The 24,487-nt window shown below is 33.2% G+C and overlaps 1 protein-coding gene across 1 annotated transcript; it reads right to left on the bottom strand.

Annotated features, from left to right (window-relative positions):
- Positions 1 to 1,923: 1,923 nt before the first annotated feature.
- Positions 1,924 to 22,211, bottom strand: LOC141815308 (uncharacterized). The gene is made up of 14 exons (XM_074703242.1): positions 21,798 to 22,211; positions 21,626 to 21,712; positions 20,760 to 20,869; positions 20,569 to 20,619; positions 19,630 to 19,801; positions 19,188 to 19,496; positions 18,874 to 19,077; positions 18,308 to 18,787; positions 18,000 to 18,209; positions 17,194 to 17,382; positions 11,975 to 12,138; positions 8,775 to 8,927; positions 7,689 to 7,767; positions 1,924 to 2,579 (listed from the first exon to the last, which is right to left on the bottom strand). Exons 1-14 carry the CDS (start codon positions 22,209 to 22,211, stop codon positions 2,142 to 2,144), a joined length of 3,060 nt encoding a protein of 1,019 aa, XP_074559343.1. The 3' UTR covers positions 1,924 to 2,141.
- Between the last annotated feature and the right edge of the window lie 2,276 nt (positions 22,212 to 24,487).

The following is a 24,487-nucleotide window of genomic DNA, read 5'->3' as shown; positions in this document are numbered from 1 at the left end:
GGCTCAAATCGAGGATTTCAAGATTATCTTCAGACAAATTTTGAGCTACGTGACACTCAAGTTCATCAACAACTTTGCACCGACTTAGTTGAGCATATTTGGGGCGGTACAATAATAATCCGTGAATTAATATTTCATATGTTATTTTTAATTTCATCATAGTGTGGTTTATTCTAAGTTATTGTTGTATTTCAATTTTATAATTACATGCCAATTTTAAATAAATTTTATTTTCTTAACTTTGTAATTTTAACCATTTATTAATTATCATAAGACACACCCACTTTTTAATATTATTTTTTAAAAATAGTAAAATTATTATTTTAAAAGTAAGATTATTATTAAAAATAATAATAAATATATATAATTTTAAGATGATTGAGTGGATGGTGGGACCCATAAATAATGAGTGTTAATGTTAATAGGAATGTGGGTGAAAGAGGTGGTATGATATTATAATGAGTATGTGGCAGTAGACCTCATGCTCTTTAATGAGGTGGAAGGCGTTATAACGCTCTTGCATTGTGGATGCTCTTATGTTAGAATTACAATCCAAATAAACGTCAAAATTGGACCGACACATGATAATTGTCCCTACTGCATAGACATGAATCTTTAGTGACTAATTAAGCTCATCAATTGTTTGAAGTAGGTTGACTAACTCACATGACTTTTTGCCAAATCTACTTCAATTAGTTCATTAAACATTGTCTTCATCTTTTTAGCCTTAACTCTTATAATTAAGCTTTCATTGATGTGTAATGAATCATCAAAAAGATCCATAAAGTGGCCTATGGTCATGTGAGAGCTTATTGAATAACACATAACTTATTCACCCCTCCACATGAACTCCACAACGCGTTAACCCCATGCCTCCCAGAGGAAGGCCTCCCATTTTGGATTGAGGAACCTTCACGCTTGGAACTCAACATTACTTGAGCCTTGGGGGATATCCAATGGAAGGACTCACTGTAGGTGCAATGGTTTCATCATGTATACTTAGGACAGGACGACCTATGGTCATGGCAGACGAAGACATCAGATTGTCCATTTGTCAAATGCCTATTGCAAGTCCAGGACACTATTCCGAGTCGCTCGAGCTCGATAGAGCAAGTAGTAACCTTGCTCAGTTCGTGATACACAAGCTCGACAGAGCACCTCAAAGGCATATGACCTCTTCCGATTGAGAGGTGGATAATCGGTATGGGCTACCGTTGTGTGGAGGTCGAGCATTATACTAAATACAACTTTGTGCTCTGACTACTTGCTCATGTACACTTGTAGACCAAGGATACACAAGCCCAACAGAGCACCTCAAAGGCATATATATATGATTGCTTCTGGCCGAGAGGTGGACAGCTAGCATGTACTACAATTGTGTGGAGGTGGTCAATCATTATGTTGAAGTATAGCTTTGTGCTCTGGTGCCCATGTACGGTTGCAAATCAACGATAGACTTTCCCTTGTGCAGTATAAAACCCTTTATGCCAAAGGGAGGATGAGACACAAATAACTATTCTTCATGTCTAATTGATAGAGCCTCATGGATCAAAGACAGAAGCTACGAGTTTTACCAGAGGGAGGATGAGACACAGAAATAGCTATTTTGCAAATGTCTAAATCTTGCCAAAGTAATTATGTCATATATGATGTATCTCATCATTTAAAAAATTAAGAACTACTATAATTTTAATAATAAAATATCAAATTTTGATAAGATGCTTCTGTCTTAATAATAAAATGTCAAACCCTGACAGGATTCTTATGAAAATCTAAACGCATATGATTAAATCTTTAAATTCAATATCCTACATCCTCTATTGACTTCTAATACTATTTACTTGTAAAAAAATCATCGTACAAGTCTAAGATATAAAAAAATAAAGAGAAGTACCAAGTTGCGGATTGATTTGGACTTTTTAGCTGATGAATTTCACTGAAAAAAATTATTTATTTAATTCCGATAGCAGCAACTAGTTAGTTGAGTAGATACCATTAATTGTGTCTAATAAACAGGCCAGCAGTTGATAGGCTACTCGCTAAGATCCCAAAGCAAAAAAAGAATCAGAACCCACAATTAACAAACAAAAAAAAACCTGGCAAAATAATAACAGCCAAATGGTTTCTTCACATGACAATGGTCACCGGACTTCAGTAGTGTTAGAATCAACATCGTCATCCGGAGGTGGTTTGATGTACTTGCCGAGTGTCTTTTGCCTCGCCCTCTTCTTTATTCTTTGAATCTTATCTCTGCTCTGTTGTTTTCGTCTCTCTTTCTGCTTGTGCCTCATGTTCCGTTCGCGCTCATATACACCCTGCCAAACTACCTCACCAGTCGAAGGCCACAGCCATCTCCAGGAAGGACGGTCAGAATCCGCTTCCTCTGCGAGATCCTCATCCATGGTTTTTAGAGTGGCGTAGGAGAACCACCTGATCCACATCTGGCCGCTCCTGTTCTTCAGTCTGTGTTGTTCCTCCATAGCACCCGACTCCGGGTTTATATACACCATCCGCCGAGCGCTATGATATGCCCACACATTCACAAGCAGCTCCAGAAGGCGGGAATAGCAATGTCTGTCCTGTAGAGTGCAATGTTAATGCATTTAGCCTAAAGCTTGCAAATCATTGGCAACTGGAAACACGGTAGTACGCGCTGATGGATAATATAAATAAAATGATTAAAACTTCTTGTCACAACAAATTCCTGTCACAAATTTGTCACAACAAATCTGGACCGTTCGATTTTAAAGTTAAGATTAAATCCAGGCTGTAGATTGAATGGGTGATTGTGATGACTTGGATTTAATCTTCTATTTTAAAATCTAACGGTCCAGATTTGTTGTGACAAATTTGTGACAGGAATTTGTTGTGACAAGGATGACTCTTCAAATAAAATTAATAGGATTCCCCAAAATGATTAGTAACTTGCCACTTCTTCTGTTAATTTGACCACCTAAACTTACACTCCTATATCCGCCACTAAGGTATCCGTCGCAATCATAGCAAGCAAGCATTGTTTCAAGTGTGTATCGATATTGCTTGAGACAGCCAAAATACCGAATCAAGGACCAGTATCAAATATTGTGTCACCACGAGAAGATGTCACTCTGTTGTCTGTGCTAACCAGTTTCAGAGATTCCATAAGGCTGCGTTTGGTTTAAGAAATACAGAAATACAGAGACAGAAATACAGAAATACAGAGACAGTAGAGACAGGGACGCATTTACAATGGCTGTTGGGATGTTAGCTATGTAAATAAACATTCTGAAATGAGAATCACATTTGGTCAATATTTTGAAGTGTCCATTTAATCTATACTGTAGATTAACATGGTGTGCGGAGTCACACACAGAAGACCATGTTATCAGTCCCTTATAGATTATAAACAGTGTTCACAACCAAGATGGATTGGACAAACCATCGGAGTGGTTGTAGTGTAATTTTGTCTTAGTCTGTCTTGACTATAAAATTATACTAGTACACTAAGTGTGTATTGAATAGGACCATCTGAGGATTGTTCGATTTATACTGACTATATAATTGAACCAAACCTCTGTTACTATAGATGTACATGCTCTTAATCCCGATATAATAACAAACACATGTACTTAGTATGTACTTCTTTAATTCATCAAAGGGTGAGATTTAGAACGATAGATCAAAAGGCCCGATGAGTTGGAAAGTAGTATTATGTACATGGTGTGTTGTTGATTATAGAAGGAAACTGTGTCCTATAATCTAGGCTGATGATGTCCCCTTGAGGAGCTCATAAGGATTATCATGTAAACCCTGCAGGTGGACCTTGTCCGCATGATAATGAGGTTGAGTGGTACTACTCTTGGAATAGAAGTTGATTAAATTCGAGTTGTCAGTAACTCATTTAATTGACGGACATACGATATCTTAAACACAGGGAGATTAATGTACTTATAGTAAGAAGGAGCTCATACAATAATATGGGATTGGTGCGGTAGTGCAATAATAACTCTCTAGTGGAATGAGTTATTATTGATGGGCTTGAGTTGGGTGTTCAGGGAGAACATAGGAAGCCCAAGTCCATCAGGAGGCCAAAACCAATTTCTCCTCTAGGTCCCTGCTATAGCCTCTGGATAAAACCTCGTATCCACCTAAGAAAATTATATGAAATTTCGGATAAGAAATTTTAAGAATTTCTGAAATTATTTTTCTGGAGAAAAATTTTGTTAAGAAATTCCAATTAAAATTTCCGTTACGAAATTATTAATTTTCTTCCGCAGAGAAAATTAATTATGATTTTTCTAATCAAATCTGGATAAGATTTGATTTGATTAGAATCAAATCTAGATGAGATTTGATTAGAATCAAATCTGGATGAGATTTGAAATCTGATTTTGATTAGAATCAAATCTGGATTAGATTTGATTTGATTAGAATCATAATTTTATTTCTTCCGCAGACAGAATTGGAAACTTCCGAAATCATGCCAAATTCTCTGATTTGATTGAATCAAATTATACCATGTTTATGGATCAATTATACCATGTTTATGGCTCTAATTATACCATAAATAAGGGATGGCTAGGCTATAAAAGAAGGGGCAAGGTTGGCTTTGAGAGAACACACGAATTAATTATTTGGTGGCTGAAGCTCTCGGCAGCCACAGCCTCTTCTTCCCTTTCTCTTTTCTCTAAGAAGGAGGGAAAGTTTGCTAGCCATCGGAGAGGAGAATTCTGGTGGAGAATTCTGGTGGAGATATTCTCGAAGGATCGTTGCCCACACAACGTTCGAGAAAGAGGAGAGGAATACAGCAGAAGATCGAGGGGTCATCTACATCCTTCATCCGAAGAGGTATAATTTAATGTTTCCGCTTTAAATTAAATTATGCTTTTTATATTGGATCCTGTAAACCAAACACAAGAGCCCAACGATTGGGCAACTTGAGATCGTTTCGGAAAAATTTTTGTTCTGCAAGAATTTACCGAAACGGTTTTTCAAGACTTTCGAATTACATACAAAATGTAAGAACTACAATATTTCCTACAAATTCCAAGTCGGCAACGGCTATAGGTAGTTGAAACGATACGTAAAAACAAAGCACCTAACGGAATAAGAAATCGATCATTCTCAAGGACAATTATCTTAATTTTCCACTATTGGAAATACTGATGCTAGTTTATTTTTATATTCTAATAATAAATTACGAGATTCATTAGCTAATTTATTTTCGTAGAACATCTTTCATTTAGTTTTGGATCTAAATGTACTTTTGAAAAATTTTGTAAAGAATCTCTTAATACATCTGCTAAACATGTTCTTAGAACTACACTTACTCGTACAATTAAAAAATTAATAAAATAAGAAAAAATTTAATTAAAGAATTTAATAAATTAAATAATAAAGTTTATTTATGTTTCGATATTTGGATTGCTCATTGGCAAACACATTCTTATATGGATGTGATTTACTATTGGATTGATAACTCCTGGAATATCCAAAAAAAGATTGTTAGCTTATAGAATTTTTGATGAATTGCATACTGCTCACAACATCTCACAATTATTATGTTTAATTTCAGAAGAATATAGATTAACTCGAAATATTTTCAATGTCATTTGATAATATTAATTCTAATACCGCTAGTATTGAAGACTTAAAATTTATGTCCTTTTTTATATTCGTTGTGTATGTCATGCTTTAAATTTATATTTTCAAGATAGATTAAAAATTAAAAAAAATCATATTAAACCAATTAGAACGGTTATTTCTTATTTATGGTTACATCCATCTGTAATAAAACAATGTGGTAGATTTTGTAAAACTAATGGAATGAGACTTATAAAATTTCCACGTGATGTACCAACACATTGGAATTCAACATATCAATATAGAAAATTATTATGTTCATTTTTTACACAAACTATTAATAATACAAATATATATTTATTTTCACACCAATGAAATATTTATAATAATATTTGCGAAATTTTAAAAGTATTTAATGATGCAACCAAATAACTTTCTTATTTTTATTATTCTACTTCTCATTTAGTTTTAATGAATTTTTGTAATGTAGTATTAGTTTTAAATGAAAATATTAATAATGAATTTTTATCTCCTTGTGTTTTAGCAATGAAAGCAAAATGAAAAAAATATTTTTTTCTTATTTCTAAAATTTATGTAGTTGCATTTGCTTTAGACCCTAAATATAAATTAAAAGTTTTACAAAAAATGTTAGTTTTATATTATGACGCTTTAACTCCATTTAAAGATTCTTCTCCTGATTCTAATAATATTGTATATAATATTAAAAATTATTTATATGATATTTAAAATATATATAATATAAAATATGGAATACAAATTAATATTTCTGAAATACAAAATACTAATAGTAGTAATTTAAAACTTACAAAAGCGTAACTTTTATTAAAAGAACGGACGGAACATCCACGAGAATCCTCAAGTTCCTGTTCCACACAGGAACTTGAGAATTATTTTATGACTTCTTTTGATTTTAATGAAACAGATAACAAAGCGAATTTTGATATCCTAAAGTAGTAGTCACAAAAGGCACAAACTTTTTCCGTCCTATCCATGAACACCAAAAAAATTTTAATTTGTCCAGTATCAACAGTTATAGAACAGACATTCAATGCTGACGGTAACATATTAGATGAACGATGATTGACTTTGTCTCCCAACTCGTTCGAAGCCCAAGTATTATTCGACAATTAGACTAGAGCCGAAAAAAGAATGCAACGAATGCAACTTTAAGATGACGAAGTCAAAGAATTTGATATTAAAAGAACAAAAACTACGGGAACGGGAAACGAAAGTGAGTAGCAATGCCACTTATTAAGGTAAAAGAGTAAAAAGGTAAGAGAACTATGCGACCTTTAATTCCCCTATACCCTAACAAGATACGTAGGCAATTTAAATAAATGCAAATCCTTTTTATTTTTATTTTTTTATGAATTTATAATTTTAAGTTTTTTTAATATAATAATATTGAACCATGGCAAACCGTGAACTGAACTGTGAACTGTAACCTTCTAGAACGGTTAAGGTTAAGGGTCGACCTACTATGAACCGTTAAAACAATGATTCCAAACTGTCAAACAGTCGGTTCCAAACCGTGGTCAAGTCTAACACATTAGCGATAGGTCATAGAAAATGAGCACATTATCACTGGTGTTCTTGGTTAACCAAAATATATTTATTAATTTAGAACTTGTAAATTTATGAGATTGAGCTCACTAAAATGCTACAAAAATTAATTCTCGTTCTTTCACATCTTGTGTGTTGTTGAAACATCACAAGAAGCCCATTAGAAAAGTGATTTTTGGGATCTAGCTATTCATACTATCCTTGTTGTTGTGCTATTAAAGCTTACATGCTCTATCAAAGTTTGGTTTCACATACGTCTAAATTTTATGTTTTTTGCACTCATGATGGGCATGTGTTGATTGTTTGGTTTGTGAATAGTAATCTAGTTTATGTAACAAACTGAATATAGCATAAAGGCGTGTTAAAGAGTCATAAGAGTTATTAGGTTACTAGTGCAGTTGACTTAGTCCCAATAGAGTGTTTAGATCGAGTGTTTTATATACGTGTTCTCTTTTATGATGATGCAATATTTTTTCCTCAAATTATACAAGTACATAGAGATTAGCAGAATAAAAGGTTAAAGTTAACAGACCAAATATTACCTTGGGTATGCTCAAAAAACAATGCCCACTAGTGTGATGTTCATCATAAATCATCCTATCCATTACATCAACAAACATTCTGAAAATTGACAAGAAACAAATACGGATCAGAGAATGCCACTGGAAATTGTATTTAGAAATTCTTGTCTAGCAAACTTCTATGTAATAACTTATATAGGCTCAACATTGGAAGAGAAAGTCCTACATGATTTAGAGCGAACTAGTTCATAGATAGACATAAATAGATGCATCAGCTTGAACTGAAATTTTTAGTTATTAATGAGAACAGTAACAAGTCAGAAAATGAGAATTTTGCTTGATAATCTACACATATTAGTTAATACAGTAATAGTTAGCAGGGTCAGTAAAAGTTCCAAATTCAAGTTTGGTTTTGAACTTTCATGTGTTGACTTATAATTTGGTTAAAGAATGAGCATGGGTAGACATAAAAATTAGAAGATATAGTATTTAGTTCCTATAAAAGCAGTATAACTTTGTGATGCAAGTGTAAAGAGCTTCTCACTTAGCGTGCTGGAAATGTGGGATTTCTCTATAATTGCCTGAAAAACTGCATGTTGGTTCCCTACTAATAATCATGGATAAGAACTGAAAACAATACAGCCCATAACAGAAAAATGATATGGCTCAGGATCTAGGTCATATATATAGACCCATGCTATGAGTCTAGCAGCCATAATTGTATTTTTTTTTCCAAAATGATTTCCTTTATTTAGGAAAGAGAGAGCTTATTCTAATTTAAAATGACAAAGAACTTAGGTGAGAGATCTCCTGTTATCAAAATATATTGTATGAATCCCCATTTTAAGAAGCGGGATTAAAGAGTAGAATCTACGTTGGAAACCAATACACTTATTCTCCAATTTGTCTCTTATAATATCCAAATACCTTAAATCAATTTGAATAAGTTAGTTCTGATGCATTGATCATGTTGATCAAAAAACTGAATTTTTTAGAAAGAAACATGGACTACTTATCACCATGAAGCATTTAGTAAATTGATGATCAAACATCATTTGCTAAATGTCCATATGCACATGAAAAACAGGAATGCACATGAACCTGTACCTGGAAAACATTACCAACTCCAGGAAGGACCTTGTAGGCAAAACCCAGCTATTTGTAACAGACCATGAATCCCCATCATTCGGCATTTGAGGTAATGAATTCCAATCATGTTGTATACCATACATCTTCTGAAGAATCTCAGCAATAGCAAACCTTTGTTGAATAAAAGAAGAGTTGAAGAAAATTTTTGCACATAACTAAATTCCATCAATAAAGTATATAGATTTAGTATAAACTGAACCATAAATTGATTAAATAAATTAATAAAATATAAAATTAGATAAAATCAGAATGAGAATGCCAGATCTTCGCTCTTGTATGATTATTGCTCTACACTTAAAGATAGAAAAATGTTCCCTAGTATTCAGTAGTCAAAACTAGAAAATAGCAAAGTTGTACAACCTGAATGGGCAGTTCAATCAGATCAGATATGCATTCAAACCAAGTTACAACCCAAAGAACAAGCCAGTTTTTTATCAAATCAGGAGAGTCAACCAACACCGTATCAAAATGTCCATTTACCTACTCTAATATTAGATAGGACAAGATGTCTTATTTAGGACGACCAATAACGAAAACCAAAAGACCTAGTTTTCATTCAACTACCCTAATTATCTACACCCTAATATTAGATGGTCCAATTAGCTACTCTAATATTTGATGGTAAAAATGTCTTATTAATATTTACATTCTAGGTCCTAATAAATTAGATATATTTATATTGATCGTGCAGGTTTAAATATTATAACTAAAATAGCAATTGGGTAGGTTACAAAGTTTGTCCTACCAAATCGCAAGCTAGGGCAGGGTTGTAAATGAGTGAAGCCTTTGTCAAGATTGTTTGCTAAGATATCCAAGCCAAGGCAAAGCAAGCTTAGATTAACCAAGGTGCAAAAGCAGCAATTCAAGTGTTTTTTTTTTCTTTCTGAGCTTGACCTTTGTTCAAATTTAGTTCGTTTAGATGTTATCAAGGTGTTAATTTGAGCTTCTTTGATTTGTTAGTGAGTTTCATATTACAAACTTGTTTATTTCATTTAGAAAGGTTCTTCGTTTATTTATAACATTATTAATAAGTTTGATAGATGAATATGTATAGTTCACAAGTTTTGTTTGTGAGTATTATTCATAGCTGAACACATGTTCAAACTTGTCCATTTAGTTTAATGAATTGTTCAACCTTGTTGATTTAATTGACCTTGAGCATGTTGAACGAACATATAGAAGCTTTTTACAAGACGAACACAAAGCTTGCTCACCAACATTTAGTTCATTTGCAAATTCTACAATTAGCTCCAATTCTCTGTTTGATTTACAATGTGGCCAATTGACCCTCCAAAACTTTTTCAGACTTTTAATCTAGTTTTATAACTATGAACAAAAATCAACCATAAGAGTTACAATCTCAGCCGTGGATGATGCAAATGCCATGATAACCATGCAACAATAAAATTAACTAAAAAAATACAGGCCATATTAAAAAAATCAAATTTAGTATATAGATACATTTTAGAGTCATTAAAAAATCTAACACCCCAACTTACCATATAGATAAAGGAGTCTCCTAGCTACACCACATCAAAATTGTCTGCTTTTAAGCAGAAGAAATAAAAATTGTCAACTATAAACCCCAAAAATGAATTTCAAAAAATAGAACATCTAAACTAAGACAAGATTAAAAGCACAATGAATTAAATTTGATAAACAACAATACTTGACTTGGATATTAGACACAATCAAGGTAGGTGATTCCCCACTATATACACTTAAAATAGCTATATGTTGATAAGTTATTTCTTTGACAACTAGGCATTTGAAGCTCTTTCTCAATAGCAAATGTTAAATAAACAAGCGATATGCTATCTTGAGTGCTATATTTTCATTTGTATTAGTTGATGACACGCATTATATAGCTCCTCATTAGGATTGTAAATGAATTGGATGTTCATTAACAAAGTTTTGAGCTCAATAAAAGGAATATATAAGACAACAAGCCTGAATATTAGTGAGCTCTGTCTATTATTGTTCATAAATAATTTATGAATACACTTATTTATTCAATTATGTAAAATTTAATTATCAATTTATTTCTTATTTTTTATTAAGAATAAAAATATAGATTTTATAAATTTTACAATCTTAAATTATTCATGATATGTTACAAAAATATAAAAATTTACAATCTTAAATTATTTATACTATGTTAAAAATAAGAAAATAATATAACTTTCATGTACCTAAATTATAAGACAACAACATTCTTAATGAAGCTTGATACAAAGCTAGGGTTCTGCTCGAGCTAGATAAGATTTTTAATAAATAAGCTTTATAAGAAAATAAACAAGATTAAACACAATTAAGCTCGGCTTGACTCAACTTGATTACACCCTACTCCAAAATAATTACATCAAATTATCATATAATATTTTATTTTTGACTCAATTAGCCTTCAAGGTGTATTGGCCTACTTTCTTCCTATTCTAGCAAATCTAAAATAATTTAATCATTTTTTCTACTAATATTTCTCCAGTCATCTTTTATTTCTATCGTGTTTTATAAATATCCTGGTCAAAAATATCATCTTTTGTAGATGTGTTGCAAAGTACAAAATAACTATATTTGATTTTAGTGCAGTATTTCTTCAAATATACTGGTGAAAAATACAGTTGAAATTATAAAACAACCAACAACAACTACTACTAAGCCTTATCCAATTAGGTGGGATCAACTAATTGAAATTATAAAACAAATGATATAATATTTATTTTCATGGCATGGAAATTATTTTCTTATTGATTTATATGTTTAATTATTTATTATGTGAATGAAAAATATATGAATCTACACTGATCTTAACGGTACATATAAAAATTATTTAATGCAATTTTTTATCACACTTATGATCTAGTGCATTTATTCTTTAGAATTAATAATTTCATTTATGTACAAATCTTGCATAGCTTTAGAATCAATAATTCAATATTTAGTATAATTTCCATTATTCAGCTCATAACAAGAATGTAATCAAATTCAAATTGTTTTCCTTAACTGCTCCAAAATGGCAAATTATCTATAAAAAAAATATGAAGTAAATAAACACTTACTAAAATAAGCAGAGGATGTCTTATCTAAGCATTTTATTTTTCATAATAAAAAAACTCAAGGAAAAAAAACAAGGAAAAGAAATAAATACATCAGTCTACCTGCAATTTCCAGCATTTATTGCATCACAAAAATCCCAAAAAGCCATTTGTTGGCTATTTCTTGGATCTTTGTCCATCCCAACCCAAAAGTAGAAAGCATCTCCATGCCTTTGTGTTTGAATCGCCTTCAAGAGTTTGGCTTCTGCTTCTTTGGATAAACTAAGCTGCGGACACAAAATTGCCAAATTAACAATGTTATCATTAAAATAATAGAATTAGAGATTCTTAGTCTGCATGTTCCCTAACACCAGAATAATCCAATAATACAAGGTTTTAGATATTAGTTATAATTAATAATATTACCCCATATTTGAGTAAGAATCATTCAATAACAAAAGGTTCATATGCAAGTAACAAAAAGTTGAGCAAAGCTCAAGAGAGAACCTACAAAACGAGTGACACAAGCATTTCAGATGAGATATTCCCAAGGAGATTCCAAGGGAGGAAAAGCAGGAGCCTAACTGATTTCACTAAAAATGAAGTCAGAAAACTAGGCTATATTCCCTTTACTGTAAAATAGGGAGCATACCCATGCTTTTGTGCAGTTTAAATTAGGTTTTGGGTAGTGGACTTGACTGCAGCATTGGAAGAGAAACCATGCATTTGAGCAGTGTAAAGGTTACAAAGTAGATTTGTTTGGTTGGGCACATTTTAGACAACTTGAAAGTTGTGGTATCTATTTACCACTTGACCATGAAGTTCCTGACTCCAAAAGGAACAAGTACTCAAGGGAGCATTGACTGATTCAACAAATTGCTATAAATAATTGAAATGGAAAAGCCTTGTCAGATAGAAGAGCTGGAATAGCCTGGAGTAGAAAAACACCTCAAACAAGCTAAAAGATGAAAAGTTGGATAAGCCAACCTGATCGTGGCTAAAAGTTGAAAAAGATAAATTTAACCTTCAGACAAAGCCAACGGAGGGCTCAGAAAATGGAAGCATGGAGCTGCGTTGACAACTAAAGAGACTAATGGTATTTTGAAGTTGTGTAGTTTATTAATGGAGATTCTGCATGGCCATGGAGTGTCTCTGGGAATTCCAAGAGACCTAGCTGAGCACAAGTTGAACCTCCAAGTTGAAAAATAGCCAGGATAGCAGAAGGGCCAAAAGTTTGCTAGTGAGATAAAGAAAGCACAAAATAAAGAAATGAATCAGATGTTGAATGTGGACTTCCCTACATGACTTACAAATGTGGTAATGGCTCAAAAGCCTTACACAAATGACAAATATATGGACGACCTGGGCAAAGCTTAGCCAAACAAATATTTCCTGTTATTGTGCATAAATAAAATAGTATACACCACAGCTGAGTTTAAGCTATTAAACTTCTTGGGCATTTCTTTCCTAATATAACCAGATGAACCGCACATACTTTCTGAACATTTGAAGATACTGTCTTTTGGTCTAAAAAATAGGTGCTACTTACCAAAGGTTGGTGAATAAATTGTTTGAAGGGTTGATATGAAAGAACATAGAAGCTCATATCGATGGCATGGTCGTGAAGAAAAACACATGAGAGGGTTTAGGACATAAGGGAGATGTTTAACATGTTTAGGAAATCTACATTTGAAGATGAAAGAACATAGAAGCTCATATCGATGGCATGGTCGTGAAGAAAAACACATGAGAGGGTTTAGGACATAAGGGAGATGTTTAACATGTTTAGGAAATCTACATTTGAAGATACTGTCTTTTGGTCTAAAAAATGTAGGTGCTACTTACCAAAGGTTGGTGAATAAATTGTTTGAAGGATTGATATGAAAGAACATAGAAGCTCATATTGATGGCATGGTCGTGAAGAAAAACACATGAGAGAGTTTAGGGCATAAGGGAGATGTTTAACATGTTTAGGAAATCTAAGATGAGGTAAATCCCATTGAAATATACCTTTTGAAGTAGAGTCAAATAAGTTCTTGGGCATTATGGTTCAACAAAGAGGAATTGAAATGAATTCGGAATAGATTAGAGCTATCTAGGACATGAAGTTCTAAGAGAACAAGACCAAGGTACAAAAACTAAATGGACAGAAGGCATCTAGGATTAGATTTCTGTCAAATTCAGCTAATAAAATTATCCTATTAATTTAATATATTTATATATATTTAAAAAATATTTTTATTTTTTATTTTTTTATATTTTTATTTTTAAATATTTAAATTAATTTTTTTTATTTTTAGTTAATATATTTTATAATTAAAAAATATCAAAACTATATCGACATGGCACGGCATGATACAATATCAAAACTGTATCGTTCCGGTCCGGGACCGAAACCTCGACACGACTCGAGATTTTAAACCATGATGACACCAACACCAAACAACCCTTCTTGTCAATGCAATAGAAAATTTTTTCCAATAAATTTATCGTGTGAAAGTCTGGTGCTTCATGTTCATCACTTTCGATTGCCTAATGCCTAAGGTTTGGTAACATTTTAATTAGTTCTGAACAATTTTTCTAGTTTGGTAAGACTTCATTTTCAAGTTGTAATAATTTATTTCCTAAGTTATCGAATCCATTAGATTGTGGAAAATTCTTACTATTTGTTTAATTTGATTTTAGAATTTAAGGTTGGAACATTTATAATGACCTAACTCGCCTTGTTGTTTATCTTTGAATCAATAATATTTTCTTTCAATAAATTTATCATTGTGCAAGCACGATTCTACATGTTCATCTCTTACCATAGCCTGGTGTTGCATGACTAATGGTGAGACAAAGCTTACCAATAGGATATTAATAACAAGTCCACATTTAGACATAAGCATTTAATTTAAATTGAATAAGATTCTGATATGTAAAAATTGAATGTTTCAAGTGGAAGATCCGTTATTGAGTAGAGGCAACCTGCCTATAGAACAAGGCAATATGCTTCCTATCAGAGAGGCCATATTGAGTGGGAGGGAAAGTTTGATCTGGAAATCTCAAGCTAGCTATGATGGAAGGAAAGTAAGTCTCTAGGACATGGAACTTACCAATTTAAGGTTTTGCGCCTATCTTTTCAATATTAGAAGGTATTCTAATAGTTAAATTAAAAGGAGATGCTAGGAAAAAATTTAAAACGCCCAAGACCGAAAGCGAAATTGAAAGATCAATAGGCACTTTGCATGATTTGAAATCTCGTATCATGCCAACAACACAATCAAAATGTATCATTTAAATAAATTATCGAAGTATGATACTAAACATAATTTATCCTATGTATTGTGTTAGTCATGTCAATGAGTATTAAGTCATATTGGCCTAGGTTCAAAATCTCAAACCGTGTCAATTTCAGTCTTTGAATGAAATGATGTCAATTCGGTATTGTTTTGATATTCGAAGTAAGGTACTAGTGAGAAATTAGAAGTGGAAGGAAGAAGGAGATGCAAAAAAAGAAGGCGGCAAAACAACTATATAGTTCACTTCAACCTTTGTTTTCCATTTCAAATGGTACAATTTTGATATTAAGTTGAATGAGACAAGCTAAAAAGAAATAACTATATTATTTCAATTCATCTAAACGTGTGTTTTAGTATGCCTTGAGCATTGACATGAAACAATACTCATCGATATGATTGACATGGCACAAGAGACATTATCAGTGTTGAATAGTTTCACCCATTTATCGAAATTACATATTTTGATATTTCATCTGACACAATATGAAATTTCAAATCATGATATTGACACTCAACACTTCTTGACATGCTACAAAAGTATCAAGATGAATTGAAATATTATTTGTTATTCATTTAGCTTATATTCATACGATACAATGTTAAAATTGTACCATTATAAATGGGACACCAAGGTTAAACTTTGATATAAAATTGTGTTCTCTTTTTTCTTCTTGTGCATCTTCTGCATCCATCCCCATTCAATTCTACACCAACACTATACATCAAAACACTAGCATGCTACCAAATTTTTCCCGTCAAAGTTCAAAACTCTGGCATGAATTGAGATTTTGATCTTGCTCGGCTCACAATCACAGCCACTACTGCCTTGCCAGAAAAGTGCCTTATCATTCGGGCCAGACCAGGATGGCACATTGAGAACCACCTTGTTGATGATGCAAGCATCAAACTGGTCAATTTCATGAAGCTTTCCCAAAGGCATAGCTTCTCCTTGCTTTGGGTTACAAGCATTCTGCACAAAAGACCCTTCTACACGATGTCATTCCTATTCCACTCCATTTCAACTTCTTGAAAATAAACAAAAAAGGGACCTCTATTCCCCCAACAGACCTATTCCTCTTCTGTGGAATCAAATCTGTCCCCTCCAAATAAATGTGCCCCAACTATCACAAGCAGGGTCATTCGAATAGAGACAATAAAACTGGGTTACTCTCAAAAGCCGATAGGCAATATAGCATGCTTCTGCTTGGCCATGATCATTAGCCCTATCGCATGGCACCACTAAAACCTGATTCAAGTAAAAGAATAAATCTATAGCTAGATATTATTCCAAAATTATATGAAGCAATGGCTTCGACAATAATCCAATAAGCATAATAATATTGTTAAATGAGCTTCAACCATGTTTTAAATCTATCTGTAATCTTAAGTGCACCTATTTAGCAACCAATTATCTCATTGGTTAATTCAAAATAGATCAACTGAGGTACTAGTCTCCCCTAATTCCTACCCACTCATGGCATTCTAGTCAAGTTTTATCAAGTGGCTGAATATTCTTATGTAATAAAACATGGTAGGCCCAGTTGATAAAAATCAGGCAATTCCCGTATGGCTAAGCAACAAAAGGGATCATTTATTTAATTACTCATCCATGGTTTACCAATAGGCAAAAAGTTAGAATGTGGATGAATCAACAATTTGGAATTCAATTGTACTGATAGATACTAGGAACCAAAATATATTCTTATTTTTTGTTGATAGAGAAATAAAAAAGCAGAAAGAAATCACACGGCCAGGACCAATCAATTGATTCATCTGATGGTATTGTAGCCATAACCCTCTGAGGCAATGATTGATAACCTAGAGCTACTTGATTCTAGCCATTGCTGAAGTTAGACAAGGAAGCCTATTTGAATTGTCAAATAATGAATCTGTTAGTTGAACAGAATCACCCTATAATTACTGGAGACACAAAAAAGTAATTAACCACAGTGAAAAAGTGACTACCACAAAGCATGACAAGGGCATTGTTCTACAATCAAAAAACTTGGCATAAAAAATAGACAACAAACTGTACAATAAACAATAACAACAAAAAACCTTTTTAGCTGAAGCTCTCCACGACTGGAAACCAATCCAAGCATTCTTATGTACACGATCAATGCGGTAAGCTAAAGCAAAGAATGCTCCATATTCACCAAGCACATCTCTGTAGTATGAATCACTAAGAAGTGGAAGACGTGAGGAAGCATCTATGTCATCAGCTCCAGGTCTTCGGCCTTTCGAGGACTGGTAAAAGGAAATATTGTGGTAAGAGGGACAGGTTTTCATTTAGCTACTAAAAACTAAGATTGATGAAATGAACTCTTTGTGCATATAATACATGCTATATGAGACATTCATGCCAGAAACCCCAAGAATATCATCCTCGTTGACATGACGAGAAGTACCAAAAGTGGGTGATAATTCAGATAAAATCATATTTGAATTTTCTGCTAAGGTATCACAAACATAAAATTCATCAGATTAAAGAAAGCATTGAAGAGTCAGCAACTACTTGAGGAAAAGTCAACATTAATTTGATATCTAAAGTAGTTGAACAAGATATCCAAATTTTAATTCACATACACTGATATTTCAAGTAAAAGCTTATCTTCGTATAAATGCAATTATTACTGAAAGATGTCGAAACATAACTTCCAAGATTTGTAAGTATAACATTGATTCTCATGCACATCTAATAAGATAGATATCAATAACTACAGCAATGATGAAAGTTATCAGTGTAATAGCCACCCAGTTGTCTGTTGAAATAATTGATACACAAAGGAAAAGTATTATTTCCATCTTCCATTATGATTGTATGGAATGATCAATGGAAACAAATTTATCATACTAACACTTACTAAGCCAATTCCACGGTAAAGTGAGGTATGATGAAGAAAAGGCCAAGCCCCTTGACCAAAATAAGGTTCATATATGCACAGGGGTTGACCTGTTCGCTCAAGTTCCCTGTCATCTCGCTCATGCAATTCATTTCTAGCCCTGTCAGCTCTTTTAACACTCCTGTAAACTTCATCCCATGTTCCATGGGGTTGATCAGTCCTATCCTTCAACTGCATCGAGTTTCAACAGAATATGCTCTGAGGAGAAGTTGTTAAAGTTAATATTAGTAGTCAAGTGAAAGAGTGAAATATATCGACCTTATTCTCACCTCTTCTTCTTGAATCCGTATTTTGGCATTCACCATTTCGATTTCTTTCTCATCCTCCCACACTATAGAGGAAAATATTTTGTCAGAATCTGCAGAAGTATTACCAAAACTGCCATGATTCAGTGGCTCCTCAAGCTCTTCCAAGATTTGGTAACTTCTAATGCTTAGATTGAGATTGTTGATGGTTCTTACATTCACAAAAAGATCCCATTGCCATTCTTTTTGTAGTCTTATAGGAATCTCTTCAACAGGTTTAGGAATTGTGATTTCTGATGGGTAATTGAGAACCTTTTCCAACAACGAAACATACCCTAGAATAGTTTCAGATGCCATTAGATTTCTGGCACGTTCCTTTCCTAGTGATGCAACTTGTTGAGCCAATGGAGACAATTTTCCATTTGAAACCACTTCGACTAGTATCTTACTCATGATGCCAACTTTATCTTTGGGGAAAAGATATGCATTTACCCCATTGTCAACCTAAACCATAAAAAATATTGCAATCACTGACTGCAAATAAGATAATAAATAACAAAATAATCAGAGGAGTCAAAATGTCTACTTACATATCTGCTAATCATGCCCAAGTCGGGAGCAACAACCAGCTTTCCCAGAGACATAGCTAGTATAAGAACAGTAGGGATGGATTGTTCCTCAAGAAAAGACCCATATAGCACAATATCTGCAGCATTGATGAAGTCGTTCCTGCTTCCATCAGCAACAATATTCTTCATTATGATGCTTGAAAAGCCACATTTCCTAGCAATTGCCTGGAATTATTCATGACATAGAAGTTAACTTTAAAAAACATAGTTAAAATAAAGGATTAATTCATATGAAAAATGAAGAAGATAGATTATCATGAAAAAAATGAAATTACCTCCAAAATATTCCTATGCACAGTTGTTAGATTCGCATTCAGAATGCAAATTTTCAAAGAAGAATTCACATGCTTAAACTGTTGGAGTAGTGGTTTTATTGCTTCCAAAATTAGAGCATGCTCTAGCAGCAGGCCACTATATGAAAATTCTCCACCAACAATAGCAATAACAAAGTCCTTGTGTGTATAGCCAACCTTCGATTTTCCATTATGTTCTTTCCATGTGACTAAATTATCTGCTTCCCATGCTTCAGTAGGACAACCAGGAATAACCAAAAAGTTGCCAGCATCTAGCGATGAGTACATAATCTAAAAAACATAGAAATGAACAAACTATATTAAAATCTGAATCAAACAACTAGGGTATGAGGCATTTTGGCAATCAATATCAACAAAATTTAAAAACGAAAAAACCAGTAAACAGCTTAGCGAAACATATTACTGGCATTATGTGTGTTGAGAACACTATAACAGAAGCTCTGCTGAAAATTTGTTTCCACTCATTCCAAACCTGAACTTGACCATTCTCGCCATATTTACGTAGATGAAATGCCAGGAATTTTTCATTGATGGTCCAGATGACAGGTATGTTCCTAAAAGGCTCCTGCAAAAGCCTGTAAACCAGAATAAAAATTGCACCCAAAAATTAAATATTGTAGTTGTCCAGTTTAAACTTTTGTTGGAAGCATACCCTGCATTGTGATTTAAAGTAACATGACAAGTTGTAAATAAATTTGAGACATAGTTCAGGAAAATAAAAAAACTTGTTACTACCTTAGACAAAACATACAAATAAGAAACAAACAATTTAATTGAGTGAAGTAAGCAACCAGTGTAAAACTTAATGCTTTAATCTATAAAGTAAATTATTCTATTTTACCTTCAAGACCCTTTCCAAGGTTCAGCTTCTTTTAGAATTATATTAGCAGATATCAATAGTGCCTCTTGTAATATGCAATTAGAATGACATTGATGACAGTAAAATTTATTCAATAATAAAATTCTATCTTAATATCACTGCAATTTTGAGAACAGTTAAATCAGACACGAGTTTGCAAATTATTCAATGGCATAGTGTCAACTTGGCCATAAGACAAATGGCAACTGATATTACAGGTGGTAATTTTTATAGTTTACAGTAGGGAACATTCTATTTACAATTCCTGTGGATTTAGAAGCCTCAAAGATAATCACATGGAAATGGCAAGAATCGAGATGCACTTAAAACACACACCTAAAAGATAGATAATAACAAGGTAATTAAAGAATGAGAAAGGATCTTGTAAGGTAATTTGACTGACATCATAAGGATACACAGCAAAGAAAGTGTAGGATTTGAGTATAAAGTGAATAGTATTGGAGAGAGGGTAGTTGAACTTACCATGAAATCACCGGTCTTGAAACCATAGAATTCACAAGAATACCATCATAGCTGTACAAAGGATGATAAAAAACCTGATCAGAAACTAATTTATTTAGCAAGCCATAAATAATTCGCCTGGCTACACAAAGACACCTAAGTACATCAAACAATTAAATATTTAACTGCCACATATCAACTTTGTTATTTACTTTAACCAATCTATGGTGGTTTCTTGAATCGTTGTAGTAGGCAGGATTCTAACCGATAGCCCAATAGTACTCCAAACAGACTCAACAGGACCATCTTCGAATGAGAAAACCTGCAGAATTTGGAATACAAAGACTTCACGAATACTAGTAAACAGTAGAAACAGTAAAATGTTAAACGATAGTAAATGGAATTTCTAGTAAAAAAAACATAGATTCAATCGGTTCCAACTCAAAAACATAGAGGTTCCTAAAACTACAAAATGACCAGAAGCAACTGAGAATAAAAGCTCTGCAAGGGAATAAGGAAGAACGAAATGAACGTTTCAGTTGCATTAGGCATAGGGATAAATATTAGCTTTGTGTTACAAATTTCATTCTCAAAGTAAAAGATAATTGCAGCAAGATGGAGAGCACTCGATTTTGCAATTATTGATTTTCTAATGTAGAACTCTTTAGAATTACTACTGGTCCCAATGCATGACGTAATCAATTCCCGACAAAACGCAAAATTGATATATACGAGCTCCATTTTTATCGTTCGGTGACATAAATCTTCACCAAACATCATACAAAAACTAGGCAGAGAGAAGTATGCAGATCAAACTCGTTGGAAAAGCAGCTACAACTTGCAATTGGGTGGCAAAACATTTTACGCCGAGAAGTGGAATAATTTGACTTCTCATTTTGGGAAAATTGTAAAAAAAAAACAGTAAAAGATGTCAATTACTTAGTAAAACAGACTATAAAGCTGTCGACATCAACAGGAGCGATAAAACTGAACGAGAACCAACAACAATAGTGAATCATCAAAACAAGCGGCAATCTTTTTTCTATCAAAGAAAACACCGATGTCTCTCCATACAGACCTGCATATCGTACCCGATCTCCTTAAGAACGACAGCAATGCTGACCGTCTGCAGCTGCATGGCGTCGGGAAACAGATTGGGAACCACCTAGGGAAACAAAAAAGAAAAGACCCACCCATCAGACTCCCACACACACGGCAGTAAAAAAGCAAAAAACCAGTCAAAAATCCACCAAGGCAAGCAGCGGCTTTCTCAGCCCGTAGGTCCGCCGCGACCTTCCAGCAAAACCTCCGATCGCCGACAAATTCGCCTCCCGTCTCTCCCTCTCCCACCTCTCCAGCAGCTTGGCGGGGACGAACCGGATTCCATCCCCGAACTCCAGCCTCCCGATCTCTCCCAGATGGGGCGAGCCCGTACCCCCATCGTGACCCTCGTCCGGAGATCCGGGAAGGAAGGCCTGGAAAAGCGCGACGACGAAGAGAAAAGCGGCGACGGTGAAGACCCAGTGGAGGTACCCAACCTTGTCGGAGAGGAGAAATCGGGTGAGGCGGTGGAGAGAGGAGGGAGCAGGCGCTGAGGGGCGGAGGAGAGGGATCCGCTTCGGCGGAGTCGCTCCGCCTGCCGCCGCCTCGCAGAGGGAGCCCATTCCACCTTGATCTTTTCCACTGACCGTGCAGCTGGAGAAGAAGCTTATAAAAAGCCGTTTGGACTGACGAGCAATGGTGGGAAGCAGAGTTGAAATACGATTTTAATTACCAACAATTAATACAAATACTATTTTAATAAAATACAGCAGTAAAATAAAGTACGACAACTTTATCGTATATTAAACAAATCTTAAAATTTAAAAACAATAAAGTTTTGTGGCATTTTTGATAACTGTGAAAGGCTCATTACGGTTTTACTCGTTCTGTGTCACAATGCTTTTGCTTTTAAATAACAAAATAGAGGTATTCATACATGTGCATTTATGTATAGAATAGAATAGAGCGGAGGAAGACAGACACGACAGAGGACCCTCGTGTCACGTGATCGCTGTGTCTGTGAGTTGTTCCAAGTGGGCCCTTCCATTTTCAAATTCCAACGCGTTTGTTTTTTTTTCTAAAAAGACAATGCTTACGTGTATTTACGGAGATGAATATCGGTTGAATAAAATTTAATCAATAATTGAATTTGAAATTTTTAAAAAATATATAAAATATTAATTCTTAAACTAAAAATTATTAATTTTTTTTCTTAATCTACTCTGGTACTCACAATATGAATAATTAAGTTTAGATTTTGATATACCTTAGGGTCAAAGTTGAATTAAAAAAGTCTGGACAGAATTGATCAACTCCATTTAGTTGGTGGGATTTTTTTTGTTTTTTAGAAAAAGTTGAATGAGTAAAGGCTGAAAAAGGAATTGATCACTCCTAATCAAATCAAATATTTATCATTTATATTTTTTATATGATTCATTTGAGATTTATATGAATAATCAATTAAAACCACGTCGAGATGACTACTAATTGAGCAATAATAATCAACTACGCTCCTTAATAAATGCCTTGCTATCCTCACACCGACATTATGTAACTTTAGAAAGTACACTTATTCAATTTTTTAAAAAAAGATTTATCAGATATGATATTATTTAGACAAAAATCACAAAGCGCCTCTTTTATTATTTTTGTAAAAGGATACCTATTTTTTAAAAAATACTAAAATAATGCTTTATTATATTTTTTATTCTAAAAATATTCAGATGAATATGTAGTAAAATTAGTTTAAGTTGATTAAAATTACTTCATAATAATTTTTAATAAGTTAATTAAAATTATTTTAGAATTAACTAAAATTATTATAATTTAATTAAAATTATTTCAATTATTGGAAAAAAATAACTTCTTTAAATTATTATATTTTAGAAAATTTTAAAATTAACTATATGTTCAACCAACATAAACAACGATTATTATTATTATTATTATTATTATTGTTACAGTAAACAAATATGAGGATTTAAGGGATTAAATGGGAATGGATTTGGATATTTTCCCACTTGTCTATTGGGTCGACATCCCACATGATGCTTGTCACCTTTGCCTCTCGCCTTGCTCCACCACATTGATTCCATACCCTTCAATTCCATCACAATTGGAGAGAGATGATATTTATTTTTCTTATTTACAGGGTAGATCCAAACTCCTTTACCACTATGTTTCTTTACTTTTCTTTTTTAAAAAATACAATATGTGAATTAAAATTTAAATATTTTACCCTAGGTTGGGTTTTATCTTCAAGAAATGATGATTTTTCTTGAGTTGTTGAAATCATCGTTGGCCCACCTCATGATGTGTTTTGGTACCACCTAACAAGGACTGCTAAAACTTAATTACGATTTGAAGAACTAATTGCTTATGAAGTTGTGACACGTGGAATTGTCAAGCTAACAACGTAACTCTTTTGACCTTTCTTGTTCATTGACTTTAATTTCTAGATTACCTCAGGTTGGAAAAGATTGTACTCAAAAGGAAAAAAGATTGCATTCAAGCTAACAACTCTTTTCCTTTTTTTTTAACTTAAAAAAAAAAGGCATTTTCATTTGATGAAAGGGATACTACCTTTTTTAAAATATTAAAAAAATAATGTTGCCGCGAGTATTGGTTAAAATTGTTTCAACTTTATTCAAAGTTATTTTATGTCAGAACAATTTTAGATAATTTTGGTTAATTGTTATATTAATTTTAATTCGGTATTTTTTTTCTAAAAGGCATACTTGAATTTTTGAATTTCCCAAAGGACTCACCATACATTTTTTTTTTTCAAAGAAGACATTTAATTTCAATAATACCCCTCCCTCTAGTAGTTGTAATATCAACCCAACTTTTAAAGCATCCGAGTAATAGATTATCCCAGCCACCTAAATATCACCTAAAA

The sequence above is a fragment of the Curcuma longa genome, chromosome 21 (genome assembly GCF_044706935.1).
Source record: "Curcuma longa cultivar G26 ecotype Majalengka, Jawa Barat chromosome 21, ITB_CL_G26_1.1, whole genome shotgun sequence".
In the NCBI taxonomy this organism is placed as follows: domain Eukaryota; kingdom Viridiplantae; phylum Streptophyta; class Magnoliopsida; order Zingiberales; family Zingiberaceae; genus Curcuma; species Curcuma longa.
The sequence above is the reverse complement of the archived record's forward strand: the minus strand, read 5'-3'. Positions and strand labels throughout refer to the sequence as shown.